This window comes from Sceloporus occidentalis, unplaced genomic scaffold (genome assembly GCF_023333645.1).
Source record: "Sceloporus occidentalis isolate IW3139 unplaced genomic scaffold, rSceOcc1.0.p SCAF_40, whole genome shotgun sequence".
NCBI classification, from domain to species: domain Eukaryota; kingdom Metazoa; phylum Chordata; class Lepidosauria; order Squamata; family Phrynosomatidae; genus Sceloporus; species Sceloporus occidentalis.
The window spans coordinates 5,124,881-5,138,775 of NW_028317020.1; the positions used below are offsets into that span (position 1 = coordinate 5,124,881).

Sequence of the window (13,895 nt, forward strand, 5' to 3'; positions counted from 1 at the left end):
TGTCAGTGTCCAAATATTTCTGGACCTAACTGTAAGTCTCATTATTAAGGTGATTACTTTTACACTGTAATTGTGTTTTGTTTGTAACAAAAGCACAAGTGAAATGTACACTAGAGAAGGAGTGCACCATCTCCTGTGAAGCAGTATTAGTCTCCTACATTAACTAATACACACCCAAGTCACCAAATCATATTTTGTCCTAGTTGTTTTCAGGTCTGGACTTAAAGTGCCAGGACAGCCTTGGCATTTGCCACAAGAATTGTTTCACAAAATTATCTTGTACACCGAGCGTGCCTCTAAAGTCTTTATTTTGTGTCTGGGAAGTTCTGTGAAGGTGATGCTCCCTACTGATGGTAGATAGGACCTTTTCAGAAATGAAAGCTGTCCATGTTGCCACCTGTCCATTCTCAAAATGACTTGCAAAGACTCAAAGTTGAAAAGCCACAAAGCTAGTTATTAAAAACACGTGAATGTCTTTATCGAACGCTTTCTTTCTCATCTTTGATCAGATCTATGATTGTGGTTAAACGATGAATAACTAACAATCCTGTAACGATACACAGTCACAGATGACTTGTGGACGTACACTTGCTTTGGATTACTTAATTCTGGATAATTGTGATGTGAGTAGGAACTGAAAGCAGATGGGTTGCAAGAGGTTGCTATACAAATTAGATCCAAGAAAACTCAGTGTAGGGGGTTGTCGCTTGCCATTATTTATTACGCTGCTGCTCTTTGTGTCACCACCACAGGGTTGTGGAATTAAGAGAGAGTGATGTACAGTAGATTAATCATTTTAGAGGGAGTGGTATTGTATTACATCCATATTTTTTCTGGAGTCAGTCAGGTAGCTAGCCATATTTTCCATATTTGTCATAAACTAGACGTTCTTTTCCGGACAGTTGATTGGATGATGGTCTGATTTAGTATTGGCAGCCTTTGCGATCTGCATGGTTAGTTTCTTGGTGTTCCAGATTAGTTTGATGAATAGAGTATAAATGTTTTGTGTGAATTTAAAACTGCATGAATCTAGGATAAATATGAACAGAGAAAAAGTCGGGGTATATTCACCCTAAGAAGTGTTAATTCATACTTGCCAAAATAAATAAATATCTCTAAAGCACATTCAATCCAGGGATCCTTTATTATATATCATGGGAATGATATAAAGAGGCCCTAATTTTACTATATTAATATGATATTATCATAAACTACAAGTACGTTTGCACATATTTAGATAATTGGCTATGAAAATATTATATCATGTTTAAAAACCCTGTTTTTTTTGCTACAAAGCTTTAAAAAAGCTTACCATATCAGCAAATAATGGAACGGTCCTATCAACAGGAATTATTGTTGCTATGGCGATAAGGCCCCGTTGCACCAGAACCCCTTTTAATACCAAAACCCCAATGCATTTGTGATGCTGTTCCATAAATTGATTTTGTGCTGTTGAGATCACACAGCAGCAATTCCTAATTGTATTTTAATTTCTACCAGTGTCGTCTCTAGTAATTACCCCGACATAATGTTTCAATGGACACAGCTGTTTTATTGCGCTCTGTATAATGTGCACAGGTGTGTCTAGACCATCACCACCTAATACAGTTCTGAGGATAAGCAGAACACATAATAAAATGTTAATATTCTAATTCCCGCTCTGCATGGTTGCTACGTGGAATAATAAAATATTTACATGCTTTTTTCCAGCTTATGTTTCCATTGTATCAAGCAGCCATATTAAAACACCTAAATGGCAGTGATTGGATCTTACTTTATTCATTGTTAGGGAAGCTGCCGATAGGTCACAGCAGCTTTCCCTTCTCTCCTGGGATGGGACCTGGGGGCAGGGGCCGTTGCTGGAGTCCAAACAGTGGCAGCATGTGTGAGCAACTCTGAACAGAGCCCTTACCCAAGGTAAATGTGTGTGTTAATGTGTGCGTGTTAGAGTGTGTGTGTAGTTATGGATTGTAGGGGCTTTACTTGGCTTTACTCCTGGGCAGCAATTATTTTAATGCATCCTTAAAGCTATGGAATCAGAGACATGCGTATCTGCAGGACAGTAACATTGTTACCAAGGCAAAAAAAATATGTTGCTAGATTGCTTGTAGCGTTTGTATTCTTCTCCTGAATAAAAGAGATGCCTGGAACCTGTTATTATATTGTACATAAAACTGGCCCTTTCGGTAGCATCTTTCAAGATCATACATCTGGGTAACTTAGATTGCCTTGAGGTAGAAGCACCATGCCTGGAGTGAGCTATCAACTACTGGAAAGAGGAACACACAGAGCCGCGCCGGCTGGGGAGCACACAGATCAAGCCTTAAGCTGCCCTGTATAAGCACAAAACACTATGCAGTGTTTATCTCATTTGGTACTTTTGTTCTTGCAAATGTTCTCCTGCTTCAACAACAAAGACACTTTGCTGCCTGCCACTGGTAAATCTCTTCATATAGACCTGGGGTCCTCAAACTACGGCCCGCGGGCCACATGCGGCCCGCGGAGCGCATTTACCCGGCCCGCCGGGTGTTTTTGCCTCAGGACATCCATGTGTTCCGAAAGATACTGTATGGCTGGAGGCTGTATGCCTGTGGGGGAACATACTGCCAGCCCCTATAGTCCGGCCCTCCAACGGTCTGAGGGACCGTGAACTGGCCCCCTGTTTAAAAAGTTTGAGGACCCCTGATATAGACTGTCCAGCAAATGAACCCCAAACTCACAGAGCCTTGATGACTGATCCCCCTACTGGTTTTTCAAGTGTGGGCTGATGTAAGCTTGCGAGCAGTTGTCACACCCCTTGAATATATGTATTGAATATAGGTATTGTATTAAACGCTGCAGAAATTGTTGACGCTATATAAATAAAAGATAATTATAATATTACTAGTGTAGCAAACTTACAAGTTGGGATCACAGTGATCATGAGATTGCAAAAGTAGTGCAAAACCAGGGGAAAAAACAAGCCTGCGATTGCACTAGTGTTCTGTAATGTATCAACCACACCAAATCTGTGAACAAAAAGGAACACAACCATACAGTAAAAAGTGGAACATGCTATGTAATTTATCATATTTTTTACACCCAATAAACCCAAAAAATTAACTGCCATATCTGACATGGTGGTATTGCATAATTACGTTATACATATTATGCCACAAGTATGAATCTAGGCACTGCACCCCTTATGTGCTTGCCGCATCTAAGCCCCATTATGTGAATGCTGATTACATCTACAACAAACTATATATTGTATACAAAAGGATAAAATATGTTAAATTATGTTACTGATTTGAAATGATAGGCTAATCAAATACAAAAAATAATTTAAAGAAAAACAACATTTTATTCCATGAAAAAAGTGAGGGGATAGGCTAAACAAAAAAAATTAATAATAATAATATATCTTACTAATTACTCCAGCTGTGGGCCAAGGTTGTCATTAAAAGAGCCACTTAGCTTAAACCTCGTCATTGCCCCTCCAGCATGGGACAAATACATTAATTTTCATTTATTGAACAGTTTAAACAGAAGGACAGATAATCAGACTCATTCTTCCTTCCTTGTGATAATAAAGGAAGGGGTATGACACATTGAACTACATCAAAAATTGGTTTAAAAAAAAGCATATAAGTATTTTAATCACTGGCAAATTCTTCAAATCACAGATGTGGAGCATTTGCTTTTTTTTCATATATTTACTGGCTTGTATCCATTTAAAGGGAAAGTACGTTTTCCCATTTTAAAACATGGTCTCAATTGAACAAAAATAATTTTATATGAATTCCATGATACACAGAATGTGCAATGTGTATGTGTATTTTCTTAAAATACACCATCTGTGATGTGTTATTGAATGGATACATTGTAGTTTAGAAATACAATGGGTTCTATCTTTGTAGGCTGTGTTTTAACAATTCCTGCCCTGGCACACAGCTTCAAACTCATGTCACTGGAAACTTTTATCCCTTTTCTGATATCGATGTGATTTCTGTCCTTTTCAATAGAACGATAAAAAGGGCCCAAGGCAGACTTAGAAGAAGACAGAGAGAGAGACAATAATATTGAGAAATGTCCCATGAAGATCGCCAAGTTGCATAAAAAGGCCCGTCTCTAGTCACACATCTTAAAACAATAATTTAACTCAACTCAAATTTATCAACTGAAATATTCCAATACATGCAATCCCATGTGATTGATGGGAAGTAGTAAAAAATTGGCTATCTAAGACGAGACCAAGGACTGGTTAAGGTCTGAAAGTTTACATTAGGCAGACTGGGTGGGCCGAATGGTTCATACCTGATGACAAATTCTGTTTCTGTGCTTCAGTTGTCCATGTCTAAGAACAGTCTTAGTAACATCTTCATAACCTTTATCATCTTCAAAGAACATATTGGAAAGTATTTATATGACATGCTATCATTATGATATAGTTATGTATGATAATTATATATTTGGTTATGTATGATAGTTATGTATATGCATGTCATCCTTTGAACCTTTTTACCTATTTATCCTGTCTGCCTTTGTCAGTCTACGGCAAGAGAACACAGACAGAAGTATGATTGCTAGTCTTTGTATCCTTCTCTTTGTAACAAATTCTTGATTAATTACAGGATACCCTTCGGTTTAGACATCAATGGCCAAGATCTTTCACAATGTAACAAGATTACCGCTGATCCAGCATTAGCCTATTTGAGCACTTCACAGTCTAACTGAACAGTCTAATTAGAAAAACCCACCTGGAGCCTCATGATAATCCTAATTGCGTGACCATTATTCCCGGAATTTTTCTCTACTCGTCACCAGATTTATTGCGAATTACGAATGGTCATGTGTCTTATTAAAGTAGTATAAAAATAACACCAAGGACCAACTAATTCTGATGAAAAGTTACTTTAGTATCCATTTAGAACCATTCTAATTTTCCATATATTGATATGACCTAAAGTTAAACCTTGTTGGTAAGAGGGAATCAATAAACTTAGACATGTGCTAATGTTGATGTCTTACAATAAACCAACACCTTTCTTTTTTATTGGCTGGTAGACTCGCAATAATAGAGCTGTTAGACTGGCCGTTTAAAATTAGACGACATACTTTTGCATTCTTAGGGTCAGACTCTGACAAGTCCTCCCTGGCTATAAGAAAATACACACACACAATGTGTGGCTACAGAGCTTTATTGAGCCAAGGAGCCTTTTTTAGTGAATCAACATCCAATTGATATTTATGAAAGCAAGACATTTAGAAGAAGACACCATTTGAACCACCTCTGGGATCCAAGTCCCTCTGATATTTTCTCCTCTGATGTCCTCTTTGTTCACAGGAGCCCAACACGTTTGGTGGGTGTGAGTATATCACTGTTCTACAGCACAATAATCAATATATAAACAGCACAAATATAGATCTGTTGAAATTAAATCCATTATTCTTCCCCTACATGTCTTACCCAATTATATATGTAGCTATCAATAGGTCACAAAGTCCTGGTGAAGTCCTGTCCTAAGGCAACATTGTCCCTCTTTGGAAATAAAGTATATTACGTGTAAATGCCACAGTACACAGTGTGTGTCTATGCGAGGGCAAGTGACCCAGAAAAAAGGTTAATGTAAGTGGTTGATGGGTGAGATAACTGTGATAAGCGTCCAGTTTTGACTACTTAGAAGTAATCTGCATCCCTTCAGCTGTGACCAGAATACAGCTTCCATCGCTCTCAGCAACCTTGTGATGGAATGGTTTGATAGTAAATTACCTTAATTATTTATTTCACATGGAGACTTTTTCAGCCGTATCCGAAATATTAATTATTCAGCCCAATACAAAAACACACTTTTATTAACCTTATAACTTGTCTGACTTTATAGTTTTGTTGAATCAAAAAGCTACCTTACGATGAGATGAAAAGTGTAAAAATGCTTGTACTTGAGATGCCTACAGGCCATACAATCATCCTATGCTCCGAATGGCAGATAAAGGCCTGCAGTTGCTATGGAAACTAAACTGATATATTGGTATAGACAGTATAATAAAGTTATGATGAAAAAAAACTATATAAAAAACAATAAGTGTAAAAACTGGTGCGCGCAGATCCTTCCTGTCCCAAAATCAATAAGGAGGAAAGCAAATTCCAGCACGCAGGGAGAATAAATTGAGTTTACAGTGTGTGTTTCAGTTCATAGAAAGACCTGTCTAATTAAACAAGGGAGGTGCTGCTATGTGCTCAAAATATTTGGTGCTCTCACATAGACAGAATGTTTTATTAGATTCAGATTGGATTTTATGACAGTGATACCATAAAATGAATAAATAAATACAATTGCTGTTTTCTAATGCTTCTCAAATGTCTTAGAAATAACCTAAAGCATCTAATGTAAAAGTTGCATTTGTAATGAGCAAAGAGGTCATATGAGAAAGGTACATGGAGACAGGGAGCCATACTGCTGCTTTTGAGATAACCATGTCATCAGGGCCAGGCTGGTGAAGAAAAGAGCCTCTGACTCGTACACCTACACTCACGTTACACTCTTACACTCCGACCTGCCGATGTACATTACAGCACCTTATCTCCTGAGTGATTGGCAGTAATGGCAAAAGTATACATATATATATATATATATTATAGTGCATATAAAGGAATAATGGAACAAGTAGGCGAAATCGATAATGCTTAGTCGAAGAAGGAAATCAAAAGGCCAAGTACATTTGGTTTGGGGCAGTTGGACTGCCCTGACACGGGCCATAACCTGATTCATAGCAGCTTCTATGTCTGAAACAAGAAGTATGGACACGTCATAGCCAAGGTAGAGAAAAAAAATATGAAACCAAACCAACTACCTCCTTTTCCCTGATGTGGATGCTTAGTATGAATACACATGGAAAACAGTCTATATTCAGTCAGCACATTAGTGGAACTTAAAAAATCTGAAATATTTCTCAAGTTACCAATAGCACACAGGCAGTTCCACATAAGGGAGAATATCCTTAAAACTATTTTAATGATTTCTTAAAATATTCAGCATTTGACTGGCCATTTAATGTGAATGTGCAAACATACAATTAAACACAAGAGGGAGCCAGTGTCAGGCATTTTATTCTAAATCTGCATACATTTAAAATGTCTATTTCCCTTATAAAGGTTAATAGCCTGTTATAGTACACATTAAATACTTTAAGAATTTTACTGTGTTTGTGAAAACGTGACCAGATAACGGAAAAAAAATGATTTCTTAAAATTGTTCTTATGTGCATTTAATAATCATATGCGGTTACAATCTCAATACACTGGAAAAGCACTGGGGAACTAAATAAGGATAGAATTTTTTGAATTTGCAAAACATAATTTACGTTTAAAGAGAAGGAAGTATACGATATGTGCATTCACACACACAGTACATGGGATAAATGGGTAGAATGTAGTAAACAGTTCTTGTCTTTTAATAGGGTCAAAACATGTTGACATGTTAATAAGATGGTCAGTATCAGGTAGAAGAGGTCACAAGCAGATTTCCGGTTAGAACTGGCCCGGTGAGTTGAAATTGGTTTTATTACTAGACATAACCTTCTCCCTCCCTTCTCAGTGTTTCACCAGGTGCAAATTATTTGGTCCATCTAACTCTTGCCCCTCACAACAGCAGGCAATTTGATTTGTGCTCTGTTTGTTAAATCAAATTCACCATTGTTGTTTTGTCATTAAAAAATGTATGTTTTTCCCCAATAAAGTATATGTGTTACTTTGCAGGATTGGTGTGTGATGTTGTTACTGGTGGTATAGTTCTTTGGGAGACTTTCCTTGGAGGAGAATACTTTATCCCAAGAACCAAAAAGGCAACCCACCTATAGCCAGCTTACACTACCCGGAATTCCGCAGCAATGACCAGGCGCCTCTCAGTTGACCTGGTTCCCGCTACGCTCACCAAAAATGTATTAGAAACAGAGCAACAGACACTGTTGGCTACAGCTGACCTCTGATTTGTTTTGGTTTATTTATTTTTTGGCTTCTGTAATTATTATTTCACACCATTAGATGGCGGCTTGAATACAAAGTTCAACACAAAGGAATCTCCTGGCATATGGGATGAATTTGCTTCTAGTGAAATGCCCTTATCGCCCAGTACGTTAGACAGCCAGCCTCCCTGTATGCATTCCACACACTACTGAACTACTGGAAAAATCGCACATTTTGAACTTAATACATTTTGTTTATAATACGCAACAGAATAAAAGTGAACCCAATGTGTGGGAAAATTAAAAGTGGAACAACTTTCAGAATGCTGGCTTCCAATATTTTCCAGACTTGAATACCGCAGCAGGAAAAGAAACTCCTAAAATGTTTAATCAGGCAAAAAAATGAAGTAGCGGTCTTTTGACCACTAATACTAGGAAACTATAGATCTTGGTATTTCCTGTAAAAATAAAACTGTATAAGGAAGAGGATTCATGGCTAGTATTCTCACAATCTTTTTAGATTAGATTATTTTTTTAACAATGGTAAATCAATAGTTATTAGGAGAAATCAATCACAATCCTCTTTTCCTCTCTTACTTAAATCTTTTTTTTTTTTTTTGCAAAATCCAAAACTTCAATAGATTAGCCTTATATCACCCTTCTCCTAGTCTGACAAGACAGCTGTGGTTCTATTTATATATGCTACCAGACATATGTGATATAACAGACATTTTATCTGATCTTTTTCACATTTGATCCCAAATTAGGGAGGGACAGAAAGCCTCACTAGAAGGATTATTTAGTGAAAAGCTATTTGAAAAAAAAAATCAAAATCCTTCTACCAATTCATTTAAATGGGACTATAATAAATTGATGTAATATATTGGCACGCTTCGCTTCACATATCACTTGGAGGTTCAGTTTAATACATTTTAATTGTGACTGTAGCAGGATATTCCCATTGACATAATGTCAGAAAGGCTTTTTAGGAATGTCAGCAGGACATTAAAAGGCTGTAGTACAAATGACTTCCAAAATAAAACTTGGAATAAAACAATGAACTTTAAAGAATTAAAGGGAATGCCCTATACAGCATAAAATACAATGCTATAGTGCTATAGTAATGTAGGCTTGCATTAATTGTAAGCTCTTAAGCGGGGCCCTCAAAAGCCCACCATTCATGTCTGAACCTTTGTATAAAAGTACCATAGGGCTAGATGGCAAGCTTACACATAGGGTTTTCATCTCCTGATGTGTCCGTATGTATTACTGCACTGTAAATTTAATCTGATACTAGTAATACAAAAGTTGAAGTTCCCCTTTTAGTGTCTCCTGGAACGATACAGTGTTTAAGTGGAAAAGCACTCGTTTGTAGCCTTGTCACATAACGAAGATGACCTCTTTATAAATAAGCATTCTTGGTAACTTTTAAACTTTTTACCAGATGTCTATCTTTATTGTCTGATGCTTGGTAAGAGGCATGGCATCTCCCTGCCTTCCCATTTAGCGTGAGAATACACGTTAGTGCCAAGTGTGAAAGTACGCCTTGTGTCATGCAAAATGCCTGCTTAAGGGTTAACAAGGCATCTTGCATGAAGAAAAGCACATGCAGCTTTTTCTTAGGCCACATCCTGCCATAAATGTTATATGGAATCCAGGTCAGACCCCACCATAAAATCAGTGGACCATGAAGAGCACCTAAGCAGGGCATGTACAAGAGATGCCAGATGTTCTGTCCTGGTTGCCAGAAAATCTTACAGGGTACCAGGCACTGGGGTCACGCAGGGGGACGCAGCACCTTGCATCTTCAGAGTTATGACTTGAGAAATATGGTTTATAGTAGAATCATAACATGAAGATGTTCTGTGTGCTGACAGTGTGACCTCCAGGATGGTAGGAAACATTGCAGGAGGGGGTTAAACAGGGACTGAGAGGTAAGAACAGCTATATATATATATCAGATAGATATGAGGTGTTTAGTAATAATATGGGGGGGGGGGGGTGATCTCCCCAGAGTTGTTAGCAAACAATGTACCTTAACAACAAAATATGATGTATTAAAATATCAGGCTGGCGTTTGCTGCCAGGTTTCACGACCCAGCTCATTAAGGGTGTTGTAAAGTGCCTGGGCTACACACTCCTTTCCCACATGACACCAAATGAGCATCTCCTACAGGCAATATAGATATTCCTATAAGAATGGGAACCAGAGGGTAAAACTGGGAATTTCCTGGATCATTCTCACTAAGGACTTCACATCTGAAGATTTCCATAACTTATTTTACTCTTTTGTATAGTGATCTCTCTGTAATCATTATTTTTTTATCAAGCACTCTGACCATTTTTGGTCCAATTAAATATAAATTAATCAGTTCTACCAGAGTTATCATGTTTCAATTTTTCTAAATTGGGTCTTTCTAGAGCAATTCAGAGTGTTACCAAAGCCACTTTAGGTATTTTTAGAACATTAAACATGGCAGCGAATAAAGTTTTAGGATTGTGGGGTGAACAAGTTTGGAGTTATGGTGTAGTTGCTCTGGGCCCTGTGGAGAGAGAAAGGCGAGCGAGCCTATGGGCTGTTTTTATTCTTTATCCTTTCCACAACGATGTTCCCCGTTAACGTCACAGTGACAGCCAGTAAGCAGGTAGCAGTTCCTGCTGCTGTGTTTGGGGCGACAATGGACAGGTGTTCGCCATATTCACACGCAACAGTCCAGCAGAACTAAGATGAGTAAGAAATAACCCTTGTTGGTTTGCAAATCTCAGCGGGACAAACAACCAATGATTGTGCATGGACCAAAGAAGTAATTCTTTGAGATGTTGTAGGGCAGGCATATATTCCACAGACATAACAGGTGTCATACTTGGTTACTGAGGCAAACATAGGTTCCACCTCAATCAATAGAAAGTGTGCCATACTTGGCCATGCACATGACATGTTCTGCAATGCGGTGTTATAGTAAACTTCTCCTAAGATTTTTTTAGATTGTCCCTCAATCCATACTCAGTAGGAGGAAGCTGGTTGACATTCTAAACCGCTGTGGCCCAACATATTTTGATTGACATTTACCTTTATTGTTTAATTTCTGGACATATTGCCTTTTCATTATGACATAAATAGTGCATATTGTTACCAATATATGTAACAACCAGGGTAAAGAAGATATGCTTTGTATTGCATACAGCACATGCCCACTTTGGAGAAACTGTAAAAAAAAATATTGTTCTTGAATATAATGCATAAGCAATGTAAGTAGGTGTATGGCTTAAATTAATTAGGAAAATATTAAAAAAAAAACAGGGAAGTCAAAGAGTTCTGTGATGTTTACACTAAAATTTACATTCACAGGGCATGTACCGGTAATTGCTGCATGGCTCCAACACAAAATACATTCAAGTATGGATGAATCTTATAAATGTAAGCAATAGTTCAAATACAGTGAGTGATAATCTTCATTGCAGCTTTTTGTAATAAAATATATTCACCTCTGTGTGAACTTATCATCTGCGCAAGAGAAGAGCACAAATTTGCCACCATATTGCATTCTACCTCCCCTGGCAGAGATCTGAGTAATTCACAGTTTCTTATTTCCCAATAAACTGCTCCCCTGCCAAGCCCAGGCTCCCTGCTTGCTTTCCATGGCAATTTTGTATTGTGTTAAAAATTTCCACTGGATGCCTGCACTGAAAACCCTGAGCAGACGTCATGGATGGAAATACAATGTGCCATGGTTATACTGTATATATAGCAAACAGAAAATGACACCTTATATCAATCCCTTAAAGACAAAGAGGGTTATACACCAAAACTGTGTTTGAAAAGCAATCTATGGAGCAGAAACATTTCATTGGCTGCAATGGTCATAAGATCTTTTATAAGTGGTCAATTATTTGATAAATAACCTCCAAAATATGAATATATTCTGCAAATATATAGATGCCAGCTGAGCAGTGACTGGGTCATAGACAGTACATTCATAGAGAGATTATGGTGCCATATATATATAGCGGCCACTGCTCACTTTCTCATCACTTTGTATGTCTCCCTAACAAATACTGCTTGAGGGCGAGCGGTGCAGACCTTTCTCTGGCTCTGAAGTCTGTCTTTGTCTCCCTGACAGCACTGTGAGTCCTTAGACACCAAGGTGCCATGCATTATAGCTAGCAATCTGCTCTATGAATTACCAAAGGAACTGGAGAGTTTCCATGTTTTCTGATTTGCAGCTTGTTGCCAAGGAATGGAGAGCCTGCAGGCATTATCCCCCGGGGGTCCAAATATTTCTACACCAATAATCCCCTGTAGCCTGCCTTCCAGCTACATGTTGGGTCAATGCAGCAGTCGAGGTCAGGTCAAACCGACACACAGAATGAAAATGGTATTGCCCTTCCAAAAAATATAGAGTGTTACAGATCTTTATATCATTTCATGGGACTATCTGTTATTTATGCAACAATAAACTTTTAAAATGCAGTCTTTTGAAAACCAAAGATGCCTTCTTACAATAATCATATTGACATATTCCATACTACAAAGAGAGGAGTATGCACTGTGCACAGAGGCAAAATGACATGCCATGTATGTGAAGTTTTCCAGCATACATGTTATACATATATATTATATTTTGTCAGAAAACTGAATACTTTGCATATGATATAAGAAATACTTGCATAGTAAATACATTCTGTAGAGAAGGCTTTCTTAGAATGCATTTCTTAAAGACAAGAGCGTTCACCAGTGTAGCCAATGTATTGCACCAACATCATTGCCCCAGTTGGATTGGGCCAGTCCCGATACCAGGTCTCATGTTCTGTTAACCAGCTCTCCAGGATGGAAAAAGCCTGAGAAGCTCCTTGTGAGGCTCTAGTGTTAGTGGAGCTCAGGGAAGCTTCCTTTCAATACCTTTAGGGCTGGGGATTTACCCTGGTAAATTTAATTTACTGTACCATTTGCTTTAAACAAGCTATAACATTCATAGTATTAAAAGACCAGATTATCAAATTGAGTTTACCTTCGGCCATTTTGGATTGAGCAACCGGGCTTTGACAGCATCATCTAATGCCTTTTCATACTGGAGGGTTTTCAGAAATGCTGCAGATCTGTTACTGTACAGAATACAGTTCTGAGGGTCGACCTGCAGGGTTTCACTGTACAGTTCAATGGCAAGTTGAAAGTCTCCATTTTTACAGGCCTCATTGCTCTGTCGAACCTTCTCAATAAATTCTTCTTTACTGAGCATGGAATTCTCAACAACCTTTCCCCCAAAAGCTTTTGCTCCAATGACTGCAATCTGTAGAATATAAATGATATGAGTCAAGAAACATATAAGGCACCAGTAGGGACAAATGTGTTATAAGTAGAGAGTAATTGCTGAGAAGATTCACCATAGTTAAAGGTACTGTCCCAAAATAGCGTTTTAGTATGTTAAGCAATAAACTATGGCAGCTTTCATTTTATTCTTTCCTCTGAAGGTTTATTAATTCTATATGTGAGAACTTGAGAAGATAAAAATGGCAAAAAGAGATAATAGAAAAGAATGAAAGCAGCTTGGAAACATTAATGCAAGTTGGTTACCCAATGTTGCTTATACTGTTGGCAGACCAAAGCACCAATTTAGTAATTCTGAATTTGTGAGGAAGGAATACCAAAATGGCAAATGTCATCATTGGTAAGACAAAACTAATATTTAACTTCAAAAATAACCCCAAACGCTGAACACATTTTCTAAAATAAGCAAACCAAGAAATTTAAACACAGCTAAGATAACTGTGAACATTTATGGTCATCCTTGGACTGAGTGCCTATTTTGAATGTAAAATATATAATTACAGCCTAAATGTTCTTAAATATATTAAAAATGTTCTCAAAAGTTTGGAGCCCACCCATGGCATTATGCCTTGCTTGCCAACAAAGGATTTACATGTAGTAAAATTAAATTAATCATAGACATGCA

At 37.7% G+C, this 13,895-nt stretch overlaps 1 protein-coding gene across 1 annotated transcript in view; it reads right to left on the reverse strand.

Moving 5' to 3' along the window:
- Nucleotides 1-13,605, reverse strand: part of LOC149290243 (tetratricopeptide repeat protein 28-like) — a 239,640-nt gene extending 226,035 nt beyond the window's left edge. The window contains exons 1-2 of the mRNA XM_089489458.1: nucleotides 13,588-13,605; nucleotides 12,954-13,232 (exon numbers count right to left, since the gene is read on the reverse strand). Coding sequence (XP_089345584.1) covers nucleotides 12,954-13,232; nucleotides 13,588-13,605 — 297 coding nt within the window. The remainder of the gene's footprint in view (nucleotides 1-12,953; nucleotides 13,233-13,587) is intronic.
- Between the last annotated feature and the right edge of the window lie 290 nt (nucleotides 13,606-13,895).